General features: G+C 42.5%; 1 protein-coding gene across 2 annotated transcripts in view; it reads right to left on the reverse strand.

Moving 5' to 3' along the window:
* ME3 (malic enzyme 3) overlaps positions 1-22,978 on the reverse strand; it is a 116,169-nt gene that overhangs the window by 33,037 nt on the left and 60,154 nt on the right. The window contains exons 2-4 of one of the 2 annotated variants that reach the window (XM_056497325.1): positions 19,859-19,992; positions 18,373-18,522; positions 1,519-1,594 (exon numbers count right to left, since the gene is read on the reverse strand). In XM_056497325.1, coding sequence (XP_056353300.1) covers positions 1,519-1,594; positions 18,373-18,522; positions 19,859-19,992 — 360 coding nt within the window. The remainder of the gene's footprint in view (positions 1-1,518; positions 1,595-18,372; positions 18,523-19,858; positions 19,993-22,978) is intronic. The other variant, XM_056497331.1, reaches the window with a different exon arrangement.

The raw sequence follows: 22,978 nt of genomic DNA on the forward strand, positions 1-22,978 counted from the left end.
GGGCAGCCCAGTTTTGACTGGAGGGTTGAAGGTGTGGCTCATTAGAGCTTGGCTGAGGCTTTGCTAAGCTAAGCAGGGCACCAGCACCCTTCCAGCCCTTCCAGGCAGAGCACTCAGGCTTTGGCCCAGATTTCCCATTTCTACAGTAAGCACTGTTGCCATGAAGCCCTAGTGAGCCAAATCTAATGAGAAAAAATGTGGGTAGCATCTCCAGGTATTTCTGCACTGTCTTTAATGGTGTTCAATTGTGGGGAGTGTTCAGCCTTTAAAAAAAATACCTGGGTCCCTCCAGGGACTTAGGTGCAGTCCAGGTGCCTCCCTATTTATCTCAAAATCTTGAGTGTTCCAGTGCCTGCCAGTTCAGGCATGAAGAAGTCTGTGCACAAAGACACAGGGAACCTTGTGGTCCATAACAACAATACTGGTAAAATGAGCTGCCTTTGTAGTCTGGCAAACCTGGAAAGTAGATAGTCTGAATCTCTTTCATAGTCCATTGCCCTCCCTATGGTCTGTTTAGGGTGCCAGAGCAGCTATTTCAATAGCAATCTCTAATCTTTCTGTGCCAGTTTCCCCATCTGCAAAAACATTTCTATTAGCCATAATGAGTTCTGCTCACAGTTCTGAGTTGGAAACAAATGGAAATACTGAATTTATTGGACAGAGCAAGGACAAAATACCTAGCCTGCCTCTCTTCTCCATGGTTCCAAACACAAGTTTATATGACTGTGATCACTTTTTCTGAAAACATGTTAAATTTCATCTTTTTTTCCTCTTAGAAATGGAAAATGCTTGCAAGATTTTCTCAGCTGCCAAGCCTTTGTTCTTGGAAAGAAGCAGATGACTGATAGGGGACCAAAACTCTGTCAATAGCCATGGAAATTCTCAGGAACATGTACTTTCAGACTGATAGAATAAGGTGAAATGACTGGCAAGACCTGTCTTAAGTGTTGACTTTATTTCATGCCAGGGACTTGCCCAGCCCTGAGCTCTAGTGAAAAACACTTCACAAGAACACTTTATGGGTGGGGTGTCAGTAATATTTTCAGCTGCTGGATATCAAACATGATTTTCAGAGTTGCCAGTGTTCTTGATGCTGCATGACTCACTGGATTTGGGAAGGAGTCCTACAAGCATCTTAATTACAGAGATATCTTAAAGAGCTTTGGTACAAGTTAGCCACACAATTCTTCAATACACTGTATCTTACTTTTTTCACTAGGGCCCCTATTCTGTACAAATTTATTATCATGCGCTTTTTTTTTTAATTGACCAAGATTCTGCTACTTCTGAAAAAGTTTTTCTTGACTGCATACATACATGACAGAGTCTCTGAAGTCCCAACTTGACTGGAAATTGAAACTGAAGTTCATCCTGAAAATTCTCTGAGGAAGAGAAGCATTCTTTGCTTGTCCTTTTAAATAGCCATTTCTGTAAATGATGCCAAGCAGTTCCACTAAATATCCCATTTTGCACCAAACTGCCAGTAATTTCCCAATCCACAGAAGACATGCCACATACCTTAACATTTTCTTCAGGCCAAGAGTTTAGCATTGTTGCAATATGGCCTTTGTCATGGATGGTGATAAACAATCCCCTAAGAGAGGAAAAGAAAAGGAAAGAAAGAGAAGAAAAATAAGCCTTGTAATAAAACTAGTAACTCCAAGACAAAAGAAAACAGGTGAACTTGAAAATGGAGGGATGTGAGCTGCTGAGTACAAAACCAGGCAACTCACTGATACAAAAATGAGACCTCAAGGGACTGCCAGTAGCAAGGTAAATTCTCATTTTCAAACCAAAAGGCTCAACATCCTTAATGGCAACTTCATTCAGCAGCCACTAGTGTTGCACATTTAACACTTGTGAAACATCTTTGCTTCAGGGAGCAAACTCTGCCTTAGTGCAGAAGAGTTTTCTAGTTAAAACAATTTTGATAAATGCAGTGAAGGCTGATGGTTTTACCATAAGCCTTGATACACATTCTTTTCTGAGGAGTTTATAGCTCCTGGCCATCCAAACAGTGAAAGCAGTGAAATCCTTCTCATTCAGCTACCAGTGTCAATGATGGGGATGGCTACTCCAGAGCTAGATATTTTGGGTCACCTCTCTAGTCCACAGAACTCCAATCTGACTGCATCAATATCTGCCATGACATTTGCTTTGATCAAGCCAAATCTGCCCTTGTAACAGTGTTTATTTTTTCCCCATGAATATGTGATCTCAGTTTTTGATATTCACCAAGTGAAAATCATGAAAAATTATGAGAAGTGAAACAGAAAATTAAATGTTTGAGCATGACTTCAGTGTGAAGTGTTTATATGGACAATAACACAGCTGATTGCACTAAAGTTAATCACTTCTCAATGTAAAGGTCTTCAGGATTTAAAAAGAAGTGCCTTCTTTCTAAATAAAATTAGGAGCTGGAAGAGATTGTTTTCAAAACATGTTTTAGATTTGTGGCTTATTTTTTCCTCTCTGCTGTTGTTATCAAAAGAGTGTCCATAGCAGGGATTCTTTCAAAACCCAGGACAGCATTATTTACATTGACTGATCTCTGCTCTGATTCTCTGGGATTTTGCTGAAGTTTCTTTTAGGCTGCACTAACCCCAAAAGAAGCAACCTGTCCTCTGTACCTATGTGAGGGCAAATTGCTTACATTGCTCACAGTGCTGTCTAATCAGCCCAAAACAAGGGCTCTACTCGAGGACTCCCCTTGGCAGGAGGATGCAGCCATTTTCCTTGCCTTGTTATCTGCTCACAAAAGCAGGAGTTGTGTCAGCAATTAGTAACAGTTGGAAAAACGGAGAGATGCATTTTTGTTGCTTACATCTCTCAACTACTGCTCAGCCCCAGAAAGTTCAGATCCGGTCATGGCTTGGGCATCTAATGTGAAACATTAGGGAGAAGAAGCTTGGAAAAAACCTCCATTGTGAGGCCATATGAGTGATGGATAATCAAACATAATTGGGCTACTCACTCTGGCAAGGGCTTATCTCACGTGACTCTTCTAAGGGACAGATATCTTCCCACAGTCAGCTGTGGGGTTCCCAATGAAAATGCCCTTTACTTCGAAAAGAAGAAAAATAAAAGTGCTGACTTCAACACTGATCAAGTCATAATCACACAGACAGATCAGAAAGGCAAAAAAGGAAAATAACATTTCATTTATTCAGTGTAATTCTTTAACACCGTGCCAACAACCAATGAACTAATCACATACACATGGCTTGCCTCAAAGACAGTATTCACAGATGTCAGTCTTCATAAAAAGGGAATACTGTACTGCTGCCATCTATGTTTAGAGACCAGTTATTAACTGGGAATTAAAAATGCAAATTAGTAACATCACTGCGTATCTTTCAGGTTGTGATATGCTTTTAGGAAGAATGCTATTATTTGAAGGTAACATTCTCCATACATGATGAAAACACCTACTAAGTGTCTAGGCACGTGCCTCATACATTCACAACCCTTCAGTACTGAAGGGGGTCCACCAGCTATTTAACCTTTGAAAAACATCCTGAGCTCACAGCAGAAGATGAAACCCAACTGTCTACCCACTGCTGGTTGTGTAGCTTGATGGAACTGAGAGTTGTTTCATATGAAAGTGGAGAGGACAGTTACCCAATGCCCATTGATTCTGACCCTTGAATGGGGAGGGCAGTGGGCTGGTCTTGAATCCCTGCTCGGGATTTGGCAGTAGAGAGAGTTCAGCTTGGGTCTTTCAAAATCTGATGACTACTCTCACTATGCTCCTTGGGAGTGGGACTCTCACAGCTGTTATCAGATTTGCTTAGCTTAGATTGCCTGGTTGGTGACTGAGAACCAAGCATGGAGAGACAGCCCTCTCAGAATTTGTGTTCCCCTCCATAATATCATCTATTTGATGCTAATTGCTCCTTGCTTTACTTCAGGCAAAATCAAATGGCATATTTTAGACTTAATACCCTAATGGCACTACCAGCTTTGCAAGAGAAACCATCAGGAGGAGCAGAAATGGTGATCCATGTGGGGAAAGTGACCTCTCTCAGTGACAAAACCCCACCAGGAAGTGGGCATGTATCTAAGCAAGCCTTGTATTTCACTAATGCTGAATCTGAGAGCCAAGGGCCCAGGTTCAATAAAACACCTAAATTTCCAATGCCTTTAGACAACCAGCTGAAGCAAGTTCCTGAATCTTGTTGAGGCTCTGTGTCCTCCCATTAGGTGTTCAAGAGGATCTTGATAGTAGCGAGCTGGAAATCCCTTTGCACATGGAATATGCAATGACCAATTCTGACAGGCAGCTGAGCAAATTCATGGTATTTTTGAGATGCAAAGGGAAACAGACACATCAGACTTTAGAGTCAGGGGTCACAGCTATGTCCTCATTTTGTATGATCCCTAGGAGAGCTGTGCTCTCCCTCCTGACAACTTACCCACAGAGATGAGCTGGCCAATTAGTTAAACAAACATGTGCCAAACTGGCAGAGGGTTTATCTATTCAAAAATCCCTTCTGCAAGACAGGCAGAAGGAACAGACAAGCTCCACAAACTGAACTCAGCAAAAGCTTTGTCGATGAGTGAACAGGGAAGAGTAGCAGACAGGTTTGTCTCAAGGACACACAAACACTTTGAGGGTGAGGGTGGTGAGGCACTTGAACAGGTCACCTAGAGAAACTGTGGATGCACCTTCCCTGGAAGTATTCAAGGCCAGGTTGGATGGCCTCAAGCCAGATGGTCTAGTGAAATGTGTCCCTGTCCATGGCAAGGGGTGGACTACATGATCTTTCATCATTTCCAACCCAAACCATTCTATGATTCCATGATTATAGGAGAGGCAACAGGAGCAAAAGCTTATTTGTGCCTTTCAGAACAGCAAGGTAAAGCTCTGAACACTGAGAGGAACAGAATGGCCTACATAGACCAGTAGTAAATAACAAACATCCAAGTGGCAACAAAATATATTAACTTGATTTTTCTGTGGAAAAGATGCAGCCTAAGCCTTCTGATGGAGAAATGAAACCTCAGCAACCTTTACCATCTTTATTCTGCCTTTATCATCATGTCTGCTCCAACTCCCTCAGGATTGCAGTTGATAAATTGCTTCAGAGAAACAAAATTAAATGAAGCAGTTTTCCTTTAATCTCTCTGGCACTCAATAACAGGATTCAATTAAAATGTAAAGCTAAAAATGTAGATAATTTTGATCAAGCCACGTAACACAGGCACTGTGTGGGGCAGAGATACAATGTTTTTGCAGACCAGAAAACTCACCTGTGCCCAGGAACCTGCCATTCTACATGGGTTCAGTCATGCATGGGGACAAATTACAAAAACTAGACCTGAGTAAAAATTAACTGCCTCAGCAATTTCAATCCAGAATGTAGATGCTGTACCATTATTTCTGGTTAAATAGTAACCTTCAGAGAGCTGTTAGCTTCGTGGGGGTAATTAAAAGCAGGGAGTGCTTCAACCTGCATTGATTAGGGTTTCAGAGCTGCAGTCCCATATTCAGTCCATTAACGTCACAGGTTTCACTACAGCTGCCTTTAGTTAAGGTGGAAGTCAGACTAGATTTTATTGTGCCACTGAGCACGTCTGTAAGAGTCCAAGAAACTTCAAGCTTCTTAATTTGAAATACTGAGGCAGTATTTCTGTCTGGATGTCAGCAAGTCCAGTCAAACTGCCCAAGCTGGGCTGCAGGATCTAGCAAACTGCAGGTCACTGCAGAATCCATCAAAGGGCTTGAGTATACTCCCCCACAGGACCTTTTCTCATCCCTAAGCCAGGGACATTATCTTTTCTTTTCTGGTTTTATCCTGACTGAGTTCATGGCAGTACTCCAGGACTTACAAAGCTACACAGTGTACCATGTGAGCCATAAGAAGAATCCTGCTCTGAGCCCCAGTACTGGTTAGACCTTGGCCATCCTGATGGCATTCTGAAAGTCCCACAATGACAACAATCCCTTAACTACAAGGCTCATTATAGAAAAAGTTTAGAGACAAAGAAAACATGGCACACTTGATGCCCAGAGGAAATGATACTAGGATTACTGGTGATTACTGGTGATTACTGATATGGCTTTTTAGAATGACATTTATATTTTTTACAAGGACTTGTAGTGATAGGATAAGGGATAATAGCTCTTTCAAACTGAAAGAGGGCAGGTTTAGGTTAGATATTAGAAAGAAATTCTTTGCTGTGAGGATAGTGAGGCACTTGCAACATGTTGCCCAGAGAATCTGGGGTCTTGCCATCCCTAGAAGAGTTCAAGGCCAGGTTGGATGGGGCTTTGAGCAATCTGACCTAGTGGAAGGTGTCTCTGCCCATGAAACTAGATGATCTTTAAGGTCCCTTCTAACCCAAACCATTCCATGATTCTATGATTCTTTTAGACATTTGGGAAGGAATTAGTTTTAACATGTCTCAGATACTAGAAAAAAGAAATATCCTTTAATCCTTTCATTTGATAACAAGTTATTTCTTTAAAAAGGCTAAGTAGTGTTCCCCTTTCTGACAGTCCTGGTTAGCAATGCTGACTTGTGAGCTATTTTCCACTAGAAAAAAACAGTGAAGCCAGCAGTGCTATCTCTAAAGCACTCTTGTTTGTTTACAGAGAGTGTTCATTCCCCAAAGCACTGAGGGGAGTGAAAAACATTATGCAATCTTTCCTCACAGCTCTAAATCTCTCCTCACTTCCCTCCTACCCAGAAGTCTATCTCTCCCTCCTAATGGCTTTTCCTTGGCAATTACCAAGGCTGCTGTGGCTATTTTTGCAACCCTCCTGGTGTAGTCTTGCCCCACTGCTGCCTCTGACGTGAAATCAAACAGAAATCCACTTCAATCAAATGCAATCAATTGCCTTCATCAACCTCCATGCAAAACCTCTTTGGCCATTGCTGTGCTCTTCTTCCAGTCTTGTCCTGTGCTGTGAGTTTGGGCAGCATTCCTATGACTTCAGTTACCTGCTTACATCTATAAAATTAATGGTCTCTTTAAACTTATCATATATGAGCAACAGTCAGCAATTATACCCACCAGTGTTGACCTTACACTGGTCAAAAGCCACAAAAGAGCAGAACAAATGATGGCACTGGGTCACTGATATGTATACTAGCATGAAGCAAAAGGACATCACCCTTTGATTCACATGAACTTCCCTTACCAGCCGAGATTGAAAATGATTGCATATTTATGATCTGTGGAAGAAGACAGAAACCACCAGAAAGACCTCAAAACCTCCTAAGTTAACAGGAGTTGAAAAACACAACCCCTCCCACTCAACAATTGCAGCTTCATCCTTCTCCTCACTCACTCCTCCAAAGGACTTCTCTCTGAAGAATAAGATACTTGTTCAGTAAGGGAGGAATGTATTTGCACAGTGTTATCCAGTATTTACTGCAATGGTCAGACTTGCTCAGGTTTTGGTATACAGCAGGAAAAACACACAAAAAAACCTCAGCTGCAAGTTTCACAAGCTTTCTGCACAGAGATTACTCCATCAGCCTTGTTTATTCAGAAAAAGAGGTGTCTTCTTTAATGGGCTACCAGGCTTTGCCTTATATAATTACTTTTTCCTGAGAAGAGGAACTGATGGAGGGAATTAGATTAAAGTGCTAGCTAAGGTCCCTAATTCTCCAGCCAGCCAAGGAAGGGTCCTTCCAAGGAGTCTGGCTCCTTCGGCGTATGCTGCCATACCAGTTCAGTGAACTGCAAGACTAAAGGTAACAAAACTCAGGCTTTGTTACATTTTCCTTGTGCTTATTAATTTCTAGTCTGGGTGCTAAGAGGGGAACTTGCTCCACAAGTGAGGAGATGATACAAGCTACCATGTAAATTAACGTTAAGAAAATGCACATATTCCCAATACTTACATCAGACAAGCAGGCATCATGAGGAAGCGTTTTTATCTGGATAGGAATGGCTCATTCTTGAAATACTAATAAAGGTTAAGTGTCTCCACTTACAACCTGAAGGTGATAAAATTCTACTCACATAAAAGTCCTTGAACGTTTTAACTTAATTTGGCCTGGACTTCCCTTAGAAGACATAGGAAGTCCATGGGAAATCATTGCTTAAAAAAGCAACAAACAAAAGAGATGAGTCAGATCTTTGCCAGCATCCCAGCCTGCACCAGGCTGCTGCTGGACAGGCATGAAAAAGTTGTGAGACAGCAGCCAGAAATGTACAGTGAGTTATAAGGCTGGACAGAAAACAGCTCTGACAGGCATGGCACGAGCTGACCTTCTGCAGTGATCACAGCCATTCCTCACACAAAGGCACGATGCTCTCACAAACCTGGAGCAGGACCGTCTCAGAGTAACACTGAAATCCACCTGTCAGAATTATTTTCACACTCAGGAAATGAAAACCCACGTTGGCTTGTCACGTGGAAGGGCGCTGCCTGCTGCTGCACGCTGCTCTGTGCTCTCTGCAGTCTGGCTGAATGATGCCCCAAGCCCAGCTGACTGCTCGCTATTCTGACTGCCCAAGGCTGCAAAAGGGACACACGCCAGGGAGGGACCAGCTGATGGACTCTGCTTTTGTGTGCTAACCACAGAGAACTCTTCCTGCCAGAGGAACAGGCTGGAGGAGCCACTCTGCATTTCAGTCTGTGCTAGAGATGAAATAAAATGTGGTTACAGTAAGGGCCTACATTTGGTTCTATTTATTTTCACTTTCAAAACTCATATACAAAATTGACAGGTTGAGCAATATCAGCCTTTAGGGACATTTCCACCAGCTGCACCCCCACTGTTGACTTTTTTTGGTTCTGGTCTCTGCCAGAACAGGACAAAAGGCTTCAACAATAAAATAAACTTTGAAATTGCTTGGCTGTTTTAGGGAGCTTGAGATTACAAATGCCTGTGGGCTACAGACTTTGGAGAGAAAGTATGTGCTAGCATGCACTGATTTGTCTAAATACAGTACAATTAATCACCAGATTGGACAAAATCTCTGTGATGATTCACCAGCTATTTTTTTTCAGATTTGTTTATAACAAAGGCCAAGAAATTTTCATTGTTTTAGGTATTTTTTTTGTAAATTTTAGGCTGCTGACCAGTACCCTGAGGTTATAATGAAAAAATAATAGCAAGCAAGCATAATCAACTATTAGTGAAATCTATACAGAGACTTATAAGGCAATATATCTATAATTTAAGTACAGTAAGAGATTTAATTTCAAATGATCTGCAACATGAATAATTTTGTTACTACTATAAATGTCCTTAACATTGTCACCATGTATTTTAGGTAGGAGACCCAAAACTCAGTGTGAAAGTCAGAAGATACAGGCTCCAAGGTACAATAATGAAAGATTCACTATCCACACAACCTCCCTAAACCCACACTGGGAAATCTCCATGACCCCAAGGGATTGAAAGCTGCTAAGCTGTAGTAAACTGCCAAAGATCAAGAACAGAGAGATTTAAGTGAGCACATACAAGGACAAGCTGTAGCTCTCCCCATGCCTTGGCATAGTCCAACCCCTGCCACAGCAGGAAGGTCCAGACCACAGCCTAAAGCAAAGCTTTTGGCTCCATCTCCTACCTGCCAAATTATTAGCACCTACCACTATTTTCAGCAGGGTATTTTTTCCAGGAAAAGGGCAGTTATACTGTGTCCGCTCTTACCTGCTAGCTCATTTCAACAAATATATCAGAAAGGCAAAGGTCTGCAAGATGTTTGTTCCCATACACTTTTATGAAAATTACTGTTGAGATAAAGAGAAAAGATAAAGGGGTTCATGTCCTCACCACTCAGGGGAAGGGAACATAGATCTTACTCTGACAACTATTCTGACAGCTGCCCAAAACCACAGTTTACAGCTGCACACAATATACACTGCTTCCCACCTAGTACCACTCTAGTACCTACTCAGCCCTCACTAGCAAAGCCTGAGAGCTTTCCTGGGCTGCAGGAATAAGCAGAAGATAGAGAAAAGGAGGAAAAAAGGTGACTGTAGAGGAAACCAAATGAAAAAACAGAATGGTTATGGGGCAGGATGGAAAAGGCACAAGAGGAAATCAGAGGGAACAGCAAGCAGAGCACTGAGAGCTCTGCTCACTGCTCCCTAAAGAAGAGGTGAGGGAAAGGGAGGAACACAAGCTGGTGTGGGTGGCTATGGTGAAGCACAGGTGGATATGAAAAAAGGATGAAGGGGATGTGGAAAAAAGCAAGGTTTCACAGATATGGAATGTTAGGGGACAGTGGACAGAAACCAGGAGGAATCCTGGATTTATTGGTTCTGCTAGTCAGGCACCAGCCTAAAGAATAAACATTCTTTCTTCATCTCCATGGGGAAGTTGATGGAGAAAGACCAGCTCAGTACCTATTGGTCATTATGCAGCCACTTTAAAAGGCAGAGGGTGGAATCAGGTCCCTAGTAAATCTCTGCTATCCACATTGTAGGATTAAGGCAAGAGGCAAGCAGACCCATGTTGTTCTTGGCTTGTCATGAGCTGCTTTTCCCTACTGTATTCTCAGGACTGGATTCTCTGGTTGAACCAGAGAACTGCCAAGTCAGAGCATAATTCAGGCATTAAACCCTCCTTGTATTTTAAAGCTTGACAACCCCAAATTTCCCAGTGTCCTTTCCAGCAGTGGTGTTTCAATACAGTTTAAGAGGACCTCTGAGAAGGTCTGTCTGTGTAAGGATCAGGCTGCTGGAGCCAAGGACTGGGTAAGAGCCAAGCAGGTCTGCAGCATGGGGTCTGACTCTGGTTTATCCCAGGTCTCCCTTCTTGCTAATGTGCAGGAGGGAGAGTGAAAGACCAGACTGCCTTCTGTCACCCACAGATAAATTTACAGATGCAGCTGGGTAAAGAACAGGCATTGAGGTGAGACAGAAGTTTTCACCATCCAGGGATTCCATCAACCAGCAAGTTGGTGTTTCCCAAATTCAGTAATCTTTGCTGCGTTTAAGCTCATCATGCTCGAGGGGATTGATATTCCTTGTTCAAAAACAACTTTAAGTGTAGGAAAATTTGACTCAGCCCTGATTTTCCTCTGCCTTTTTGGAGGTTCAGTCCTACAGCTGATTGTGTGCTGGATCCTGGAAGTATCTCAGTAACTGGAAGATTATAAGATTACAAAGAGAAACATGCTGAGATGTTCCATCAGTGCTGTTGCTCAGTTGATCTAGACCAAGGAGCCCTTATCTGTTTCACTGGTAAGCACACAATGTATTCTGTTTTACTTGATAGTGCAGAGGTTAAGGTGGGATCAAAAACCCCTAGGAAGTTAAATTAAGTCCTACCCTGATTGTATTTCCTTCCTGTGCTGTGCAAATTCTTCCAGGACCCACACCTTCCCTTTTAAAGTGCACTGTAGGGAGCCCCAAGAATGAACACAGAATTAGAACAAAGTTTGACAGAGAAAAGAAAGATTGTTTTGACAATACTAGAAAAATCAGCTTCTAGATAAATGAAATATAATGTGGCGTATTTTTAGTGAATCCACATAATAAAAAACCTGCCTTTTGCCAAAAACTGCAGCTAATACAGAAAACAGCAGCAGCTTTTAAATGCATTCTTCCATAATCAGGATCACAGAACTGTTTGGTCTGAAGGGAACCTTAAAGATAGTCATGGCAAACCATCTAATCATGGCAAACCTCTTGCCATGGGCAAGGACACCTTCCCCTACACCAGTTTGCTCAGGGCCCCATCAATCCCAATCTGGCCTTGAACACTTGCAGGGATGGGGTATGCACAGCTTCTCTTGGCAATCTATGCCAGTGCCTCACCACCTTCACAGTCAAATATTTCTTATCTCTAATCTAAACCTACCCTCCTTCAGTTTAAAACCACTGTTCCTTACCCTACTACCCTCGTACAAGCCCCTCTCCAGCTTTCCTGGTACTCCAGGGACTATAACTGGAACTTTCCCTTCTCCAGGCTGAACAGCCCCAGCTCTCTCAGCCTGTCTTCACAGGACAGGATCTCCAGCTATTTGAGTGTCTTTGTAGCCTTCTCCAAACTCTCTACAACAGGTCCATGTCCTTCTTGTGTTGGGGGGCCCAGAGCTGGACACAGCACTGCATGTGGGTCTCACCAGAGCAGGGGGAAAATCACCCCTCTTGTCCTGCTGGCCACACTGCTTTGGATGCAGCCCAGGACATGGTTGGCTTTCTGAGCACAATCCTTAGCTGTTCCACAGCCCAATGGATAGTGCTGTCCAAGGTTTTCATGATAGTCAGCATCATTTCCCCTCCAATTTACATCCTGGTATTCATTATTCTAAGTAATTCTTCACCCTCCTCCCTGTCTTTGGCATTTTTTGTTTGAGGTGGGGTTGTTTCTTGTGGCAGCAGCATAGATTTATGCCAGATCAAAGGACAACACATTCTCTTGTATTTCCTTCACCAGGTCAGCCTCTTTCTTTTGGACAACTCCACCTCTTCCTTCAAACTTCTCCTGGTAAATCAGGGAATTTCAAGAGACAAATCTAAATCACTTCTGACAGGAGCGGGAAGCCTGACCTTCATAAATTAACATGAGATTTGCTGTTAGCTTCTGTGGGCCTGACATTTTACATCATGCCCATAAAAGTTTCTCATGGTTGTTACACCCAGTACATACACATTTTTGTTAGGAAATGTGTGCAAGAGAGAGACAAGACTGGAGATATGGAACAAGGAGTGCTGACTGTTTTTATGATGAAAACACAAAACCAAGTCCTTTTTCTCTCCCTTTTTCCCTCATTGCAATGTAAAAACTGTTACAGCCTCACAACATCAACAGTGTCCATCCCACTCCCCAGCCTGCATGGAACCTCAGATCAGCAACCAATCCTCCAGCTCTTCTCTCTGTATGCCCACAAACCAAACTCTGCTTTCTCCACATTTTAAAAAAATCTTCAGTGAAGTGGAAAACAGAGAAGGGACAAGGGGAGGGGTACAGTACACAGAAAATACTTGCCTGAAGAAAGTGGGGAGAGCGAGAGAGAGCAGTGGGAACCTTTCAATTACTTTGCCAGCTCTCAGAAGTTCCAAACAGGCTGAGCCATTTTCAGTATCCTTGAGATCCCTCTGCTTGAACTATTTTCTCCTCATTCAATAATCTTGTCCCACACCAATGGCTGTCTCTCACCTGTGTGTCCTGACAGCCTCTTCAGGGCTTCCTGACTACACATGGTTTCTGTGAGGCTTTCCCCAGACATTCCCTCCCCTTCAGTCAGTTACAAGACCAGTCTTTGGGTGGCTGTGACCATGTTACCTAAACACACTGTTAAACACATTCCTCTTCTCATGCACTGACTTCAGCTGTATGTGGAAGAAGGCTAAACCAGGCTGGTGGCAACAAGGGAAGTTTTGGTGACTGGTGTTTTTATGACAAGCAGAGATTGTTTAAAGGGGTTTCAAAACAACTTTCAGGACAATAATCCAAACCCCAACCTTCCCACTCACTTCTGGTCTCCAATGTTTTATAGAAGAGGGAAGGAACCAATTCTGTGGTTAGGGACAAGTCTCTGGGATTTACACTTTCGTTCTAATTCCATTTGGTTTGGTCTTAAAATGTCCAGAAATGGCAGGTAACTTTCCCTCCTGCTGCTCAGATGGCACAACAACACAAAAAAAAGTCACTCATCAGAGCCAGACCTGCTGACAAGACAATTCTGTAGATTGACTGATGTTTCATTTACTCATTTTTCATCAGAGACACAGATCATTATTCTGTCAGACTTAATTTTCACACCATCTGCATCCTGTTAACTTTCTCCAGGTTCAGCTTAATCCCAACATGTTCTGCATTGTTCTGCAAGCAGTTCTCAAGGATATTTACATTTATAGGGAAAAAAAAGTGAACTTAGGCAAGTTTTTTCTGTTCCCCTAACCTTTTACCAATGGTGATATAACTATCTTTTCCAGTCTTACTCTCAGGGGATGCCAAAAGCTTTTGTGGAGCAGCTGACAACTTCATACTTTCAAAGACCACTATGTTTATGAATTAATCAGTGTCTTAAGAGACTGGTCTTATGCCACGGTAATAAACTACACCTCACCATCACAGAAGAAATAAAACCTGCCCTAAGTTTCCTCTTTATTATCTCTTTGTGAAGAAGTATAGTCCCTTTCAAAGATAATTTCACAATTAAAAGAGATCCTCAGGCTTAAAACATACTTTTTAATAGCATTGCATATGTTCAGTCCTGTGCTCCATAAGGACCCCCATGGTACTCATTAAGTGCATTTTACATTATAAAAAAGAGCAAAAAAGGGAAAAACATTAAAATACTACAATGCACATTTTTTTGTAGAGGCTTTGTATCCTTACTCTAAAGTAAATAAGACTCTCAACCACAGCCTGAAAGCTTATAGGGGTGGTAGAAGCATTTCCTAAAGAAATGGCGACTGTCTGTTGGTGGGATCAAAGAACCAAGATTCCTCCTTCCTTCATTTAGTGTCTCAAAGTTGCAAGCCCTGCTCTGTTACATTCCATTCTTTCCTTCCACCAAACTTCTGATTAGGATAAGGGGTTCCTGGGCTTTGAAAAGCAAACACTTCCAAGGCTCATATTCCTTAGTACCTGGGATACCCTGTCCTTTGCTTGAGGTCAGTTTTGTTATCACTGCTGCTGAACATAAGCAAACCTGCCCCTCCCCATGCCTTGAGCAGCTTGCTTCTGCTTCAGCACATCAGCACAGCTCCTGCCCAGGTGAACTGGCTATTTGGATTACTGCTAGACTGGCCCAAAAAGGACTTGGATCTGCCCAGATTTATCCTTGAACATTACACAGCAGCATGGACATCTGTGGAGGCACAGGGGTAGTGGGAGGGAGGAGTGAAGGGATGCCAGGGATGGATTGCAGGAGACAGACTGCAAAGCTGCACATGTGCAGATATAGGATCTGAAGCTGGATAATTCTGCAAGAAATCTCCCTTAAGTCTGGACCTCACCCTTGGTCATCATACATTGCAACCAATAAATTCTTTATATGAAAAAAGTCTAGTCACCTTGGAACTCTGTTTTCAGTCACATCCTTCGGTCTTGACAATGTGCAGACATCTGGGTCCCCTCACAGAACTTGGGAGTCAAAGAGAGCAACAGATTTTCATAACAAAACTGCAGCCACAAGATGTAAAATGAGGAGGTGCATAACCTGAGAAATCCCCAAGAAGTGAGCATATTTGCCTATCCTAGTCCTGTACTCCTCCTGTTACTGGCCACAGCTACAGACAGGACCTGTGCTTAGGAAGACTTCTCTTTGGAAATGTTACTCTTTTGTGCTTATTTAACATGGTTTGATCACAGAAGAGAGATTTTGACAGGGTTCTTAATCATTACTGCAGAAGAGGTGTTATTGTTTTTAGTACTTCAACCTGTACTTACAAATTACATAATAATTTATACTTCTTATTTCAAAAATTCAAAATACAAAACGAAACTTTACTTTAGCCTGAAGGTTGTAATGCTTATTACATGGCTTTAAATAAACAAATATTCTTATATCACCAGGGAGCTGGCTGGAAAACAAGATAGGAAAAATGCATTCAATATAGACACCTTCCAGCAAAAACTTCATAGCTCTTAGGCAACAGTGCCTGGATGTAATTTTTATAAATTTTATGGTACCACCTCTATTTCAGTCATTCTAAACCTCTGAGGCTTAATCACATAGGAAGAAGTCTGAGGTCAATGGAAAAAAAAATCCTGCCTGAAGAATTTAAAGTAACTAGTAAAGAGAAAGGCAGCAGGAGTTTGGGGAAGGCAGAGAACCTGCTGGGGCATCAGGAGCTATGCCTGGCCCACCAGAAGAAGTGGAGAAACTGTGGGCATCATAGATAAGCATGACAAGAGCTGAATGCTTGCAAGTATTTTTGTTCCTAGTAGCTCTTTTCTACTGTTAAATATAGAAAGTATGTTCATTTAAACTGCTGGCTGGAGAGCTTTTTGAAAGAAAAGAACACCAGGTGTCTTATTCCAGTTGGAGCAGATAGATCTGCTAGCAGGGACTATGCTGGAGCCCTGACCTGTAAGGAGAACTCTATCCCCTGACCCCATAAAAGTGCAGGTTACAAACCTTTAAAGGTTTGTATATAAAGTTTAAGAAAGGGAAAAGAGGCATTGAGTCCTGCAATTACAACAACAGTATCTGACAAACAAAATCTGCAGGCATGTAAACATAGATAAATGTTCTGATAAATGATTCTGAGAGAAGCCCTGATGGACATCTTGGGACTGTTTCTAGATGCTGTTGTACAACAGCTGCTTTGTAAGCAAGTTATGTGCACTGTAATCTTTCCAGGCTCAACCTTCAAGTAAAAAGTCAAGCACTAATGAGGCTGAGAAAGATCCCAGCATGGGGAAGAAGCTAATTGTGTCCAAAGGCTGCTGCTGCTGTGACTACAGACAGATTGCACAATAAGCTGTGCTATACGGGCACATCCACCCATGCTGGAGCACAATGTGAGGGTTTAAAATGGAGATTTTAGCAGAAGTATTGGCATACTATTTTGAACTATGTGTCTTGCAGGCTAACTCCTAATGTACATAATATGCTCCAGGACAGAAAATACATACTCCAAGACAGTAAGAGTCAGATTGAAAAAAAATATCACATATATACATTTCCCATTTTAGTCTCATCACTTTACATGATACAACAGCTCTTTTTGCAGCAAAAACATTCTTTGCTAAAACAACCTTGATTACAACCAAATTCATTCTGTATCTTCAGGGAAACAAACTTCCCACCACAGGAAATCCAGTGCTCCAAGGACATGGTCATTTGCTCTTTCTTGAAAAAGCCATGGGCTGGAATCTAGAAAAGACCCAGCCCAAATTTAGCAGCAAAACTGTTGCACTTTGAGAACAGACATCCCTATCACATTGGTAAAATAATGTGGATTTAAAACATGAGAAAGACATGAGTTCCAGGAAGGTGAATTCTCCAACAGAAACAACTGCAGAAAGAGTTCAATATGTGGAAAGACATCCCTGCTTTCCTGAAGATAACAATGGAAGGAAAATAAAGGAAGCAAAGCTCCCAAATATTGTTTTAACTTATTGCAAGGTAAAGGCAGCCAGGAGGCAAAGATAGAGTGGGTGTACAGCAGGAATTGCTGCATGAATATTGATTACCTGAGAATGAGCAGTTGCTGCATTAATATTGATTAGCTGAGAACCAGCAGTGAGCTCTTTTCTGCCTGCTCACAGCTCAACACCTGGAGACACAATCTGGGCTCTATCTCTCCTACCTTTTATTCACGCCCAGAAAAAGTTAGTGTCCTCCCCCTATAAAAAGTGCAGATCCTTCTCTGGTTTCCTCATACACAGAGGAAGAAGAGGAGGAGGAGGAGGGGATAAGATCAAGGCTTTAATACATGAATGACTTCAGCCCAGCAGATCCACAGGGCACAGAACAAAATTACCTGGCATAGACACAAGCCAAAAAGGAATCCTGAAAAGCAACTCATGTGAAGGAATACACTGGCTTTATTAGGACTTTTCATCACAAGCAGAAGCAACCATGTTTGCCGAGATAATCTTATACATAAAATGTTACTAATTATCTTGCCTACACAGCCCTTACATCTTTGAGATGTGCCTCAGGGACCTCCTGTGACCTAGACTCAGTAGAACTTGCCTCAGTTGCCCCATCTGTAGCACTGCTCTCAGCTGAAACTGCAGTCAAGCCTCATGCCTGTGAAATGCTTTGAAAATGGTATTATTTCATTCCTTTACTTTGCAAATTTCTACAGCAAAAGCTTAAATGTTCATCTGACTACTGGTACATTTCAAGGTAAAAAAAAATTAAAAGCCTGCAAAGAAAACTGAACCGTACCACTGAATTTTCAGGCTAGGTTAAAATGTACTTTAGAAAGCTAACAAGGGATTTATCTAAGCATTAATCATTAAAAAGAATTATGCAGAATGGGGTCTTCCAACATGGTACAGAGTGTTTAATGTTGCATGAATTTATACAGTGGCTGTTCTGAGCAGAGAGGGAGGCACTGGTGCAGAGCATGGTCTATGAAGATGATTCTAGTGGGGTAGCTTGTGGAAGTGTATACAAAAGTTCAAAATCAGCACAATGTATCCAAAACCCAACAATTACTCAAACAGCATTGCAGAGGGCACTCAGTGCTCCTGAGGCAGCAGATGGGGAGGGGTGCAGCCCTAAGTTCAGCAAGCTGTTTGGGGACTGTACAGCACTGTTTGAGAACAAAACCACTCTGTTCACTGTTTATAGGAAGAAGTCAGAGCTATTCTCAACTCCCCAACTCATCATCAAATGCACACACATGAAGCTGCTGGCTGGTTCACTTTTTGATGAGGGATTGAGTTTTAGATGTTTTGGGCCACCCACATAAAGATGGTGTCGATACAAAAGAAACATTCACATGGAATTTAAAAATACGCAAACATAGTCTTTTCAACTCACCGTGGTCTCCTGAAAGCCAAACCATAGTGCTGACAAGCCAGGCCAACTGTTGGGGTGTAAACTATGGGCATGAATTTCTCGATATCAGAGGTCAGCACTCGGTAAAAAAGCTTCTCATTCCTGTCTTGCAATGTCATAAGAATAATATACCTTTAAAGTAATAAAAAACAGTTATATATCAGTATTTCTGATAGCTCACAGGTTCACAAAAAGCAGTAATTGCATCACTCAGTATATACTCAGCTCTCCCAAGTCCTGAAACTCCTTTGTGCTACATCATGAGCAGGTGCTTGGAACCAATTTCCCAGAGGGCTTGGCCAGCTCCACCATCCTCAGTGACAGCTCACAATGACTCAGGCTGGACATCACACCCATGCACAATCTTAGAATTTTGAAATGTGCATCAAATGGCTTCATACACAGCTATCAATATATAATTTTCAAGATCAGCACAGGTATTTGTGACACAGAAAAGCCAATGCAATTGGTCTACAGGGCAAGAGTCCTGCTGCCTCAGTCCTCAGATCAATGGAAGCCGAGAGAGATGGAGATGCAAATCCTACTGTCCATTGCAGCAGGAATCAAACAGCATCTTCCATCAGTAACTCTGATGAACAATACTGGATGCATTGAAAACTCACAAAGGTTAGCCAATACAATATTGCTTCTGTTTTCTTTTTATTTTTTCCTACACACTGGCAGGTTTTTTCCTGTTCTTCCATCCAACATTTTAGTGAATGTATTGGGGAGCATACAGATAGGTACATGAACTACATGTGTTCAAAATACCTTCAGTGCTCTGTTTCTTTCTTGTACCCAAAGTATACCAGAACTAACCAGTAATGTAGTAGTAGAAAAAAATTAACATCAGTGGACCTGTTGGAGCAGGTCCAGAGGAGGGTCAAGAAGATGGTCAGAGGGCTGGAGCACCTCTCCTATGAAGACAGGCTGAGAGAGGTGGTGTTGTTCAGCCTAGAGAAGGGAAGGTGCTGGGGATATCTTCTAGCAACTTCCAGTACCTAAACAGGGCCTCAATAAAAGCTGGAGAAGGACTTTCTACAAGGGCATGTATTGATAGGACAAGAGAGAATGGCTTCAAACTGAAAGAGGGTAGGTTTAGATTAGATGTTAGGAAGAAATTTTTTGAGTGTGAGCCTGGTGAGGCACTGGCACAAGTTGCCCAGAGAAACTGTGGCTGTCCCATCCCTGGAAGTGTTCAAGGCCAGACTGAATGGGGCTCTGAGCAACTTGGTCAAGTGGAAGGTATCCCTGCCCATGGCAGGGGATTTGGAAGCAGATGATCTTTAAGGTCCCTTTAAACCCAAATTACGCTATGATTCTGCTGCTGGAGAGTATGGACAGCTGGAAAAAAGTGACTCCAAGGGAAATGTGTACATTGAAGCAGAATCCACCATTTTTCCTTGAGGCTTTAAAGAACTGAAAGGTAAAGGGGGAAGGGAGGGGAAATAAGATGCTTTTGACATACTTGTCTAGATCGTTAGATTGCTTTTCAAAGTTTTTCATCACACGAAGGGCTTGAACATCTTGGCTCAGGAAGCAAGGAGGGAGGAGGCCATGAATTCCCAGCTGTAGCCTTTCTTCAAGTGTAAAAGCCATTCCCTGGGAAGAAAAAAAGGAAGGCATATTCAAATGGCATAATATGCACTGCCAGCTAGGATATCCAGGGAGAAAGGAAGCAACAGCATGCAGCTCCTGTGGGCCTGGAGGCAGTCCTGCCCTGCAGGGAGTGTGGGGTCCAGACCACTCAGACCTGCAGCTTCTGGATTAGCTGTCCAACAGCAGTTGTGCTTTAACACTCACTTTTCACACTCTTTTGCTGTCTGAATTTGGCTTATTTCTACAGTGTTTTTGACTTCGTAGTGTATATTCTTAGTGTTTCTTTCACTTCATACTCTTTTTATATTATTTCATTAATTCATGCCTACTAGTTTCCATGGCCTTCCTGGAAGCACAGCGATCATCCTCTACAGATCATTTAGGCTGGAAAAGACTTCAAAGTTCATCAAGTCCAACCGTTACCCCAGCACTGCCAAGTCCACCACTAAATTATGTCCATAAGCACGACATCTTACATGGTTTTTAAATACCTTCAAGTATGGTGACTCCACCACTGCCCTGGGCAGCCTGTTCCAATGCCTGATGACATTTTACATGAAGAATTCTTTCCTAATAGCCAATACAAACCCTTCTTGGTACAACTTGAGACTGTCTCCTCTCCTCCTATCTATCACTTGTTACCTGGGAGAAGAGACTGACCCCCACCTGGCTATAACCACCTTTAGGTGGTTGTAGAGAACAACAAGGCCTCCATCAGATCAACACTCCCACCCAACCTGGTGTCACCTGCAAACTTAGTGAAAGTACTCTTCATTCCCTTATCTAGATCATTGATAAAGATGTTAAACAAGACTGGCCCCATTACTGAGCCCTGGGGAACATCACTGGTGACCAGCCAGCAGCTGGATTTAACTCCAGTCACCACCACTCTGGGCTCAGCCATCCAGCCAGTCTTTTACCCAGCAAACAATGCACCTGTCCAAGCCATGAGCAGTCAGTTTCTCCAGGAGAATCCTGTGGGAAGCAGTGCCAAAGGCTTTAGTAAAGTCCAGGCAGAAAACATCCACAGCTTTTAATTCATCCACTAACTGGGTCACTGTCATAGAAGACCTATTTGGTCAAGCAGGGTCTGCTTTTCACAAACACATGCTGCCTGGACCTGATCCCCTGGCTGTCCTGCATGATGGCTCTCAAGATGACCTAGTCCATGTCTTTCCTCATCACCAAGGTCACGCTGACAGGTCTGTAGCTCCCTGGATCATCCACACAGGATGTAGATGGGCTTCACATTTGCTAATTTCCAGATAGCAAAGATTCATATTTGGGTACAGCATAGTATACCCAACTCATCCACTTCAGTTACCTACTAGTTTACCACCAGACACAGTTTATTAATGGCATATTAGCAGTGCAGAAGACAGACAGCCATGCAGGATGCTTTCTCAGTGCTAACCTTCTGTTTTAAATACAAGCAGCAGATAGCACAAGTCTTATTCAGTAACTGACACCGTCCCCCAGCTGGAGCTCAACTGCAAGACTTTGCAGGATGACCCTGCTCTTCCTAGGCAGAAGCCTGAGCATGTCCTGCACCCTGGGCTGATGCCCCAGACCACCAGCAGTGCCCTGTGCTGGACTCAGCCCAATGAACAGCAATGGTAAATGCATTCTGCAGCCTGTGAAGGAGATTATAAGAGTCTTTAATTAATGGTATTTCTGCTATGCTGATAGCAGATTAGACAGCAGGATAGCAGAATACATTTTCAGGAGTGTCTGAGGAGCTTAAATCCTAATGAAAACTTCACCCGTAACTAACAAACTGGTTCATATCTTGATGAACAGCTGGAAGAGAAATATTAAAAATCTGTAATTATTGAACTACACCTACTCAAGCACACAGACACAGGCTTGACAAAATATTAATGAGCAGCTTTATGGCCACATAGCTGTTAAACTGCTGCTTTCTACCATAGATTTAGCATTTCTCTATGACAACTAACTGGTATCATTGCCAGAGAAAAACTGAGGGCATATCTTGATGAACTTGGTTTTGGCAACCTTCCCTCCCCTCCTGTTGCTTGCTCCCATCCCAGTGGTTGTGCCAGTATGAGCATGTGTGCAGTCACACGTTTAATCAGCAAGAGGAAGTACCTGGCTTAAAAATAATCACCTCACTTGATCTCAGAGCAGCTCCCTTGGCTGATGATACCACAGATGGCTCTACAGACATTGGCAAAGCTGGGCACAGCCACAGGGGACACATAGCTGTGGGAATGAACTGCTGAAAGAGCCATTCACTTGTAAGTGGTGCAGACGCTGGCAAAAATGTTTGTCAAACTATCAGCAATGCCAAGGAACCTGTGCCAGAACAGAGGGAAGGACTGAAACCAATTTTCCTGTTTGCCAGACTCATGCTTTGTACATACATACTGTGACACTCTTTTCATTAGTAAACATGCACTAGCACAAATTAAGAGAAAAAAAAAAAAAAACTCTTCATGTATTTTAGTTAAGTTATTCAGCCTCCAGGATAGTTGAAAACAGTCTTTATCTCACAAGCATTTTTATAGGATTTTTTTCCTGCTCTGAATCAGGATAAAGTATTTTGAAAAATTTTTGCTGTGAGAGCACAGCAGAGAGAAACTGTTCCTCTTCCAGCCAGATGAGGAGACAGCAGTTGCCTGGGAGGCAGGAGGCCAGGATTTTGCTGCCAAGCCCAGAAACAGCATTGAGGTCTCCATGATTGTTGCTGAATGTTGTACCCAGGACATGCCTGTTTCTGCTGAAATGCCTGACATTTCTGACCTAAATTTCCTTCCTGGACAAAAAAAAACTTTCTCCCAAATGAGCTTCATAGCAGAACTGGCACATTCCCACAAGATAAAGTTTGAGTTTTTATAAGTCATCATTTCTGAATTAAAAAAGAGGCAAAAAGTTCTCATCAGAAAACTTGTAATCATCTGCATTCTCCAGGCTGGAGACTTCTGAAATACTACACTAAGATCAACACTGGACATGAGCTCTGCATCAA

The sequence above is a fragment of the Oenanthe melanoleuca genome, chromosome 1, assembly GCF_029582105.1.
Source record: "Oenanthe melanoleuca isolate GR-GAL-2019-014 chromosome 1, OMel1.0, whole genome shotgun sequence".
NCBI classification, from domain to species: domain Eukaryota; kingdom Metazoa; phylum Chordata; class Aves; order Passeriformes; family Muscicapidae; genus Oenanthe; species Oenanthe melanoleuca.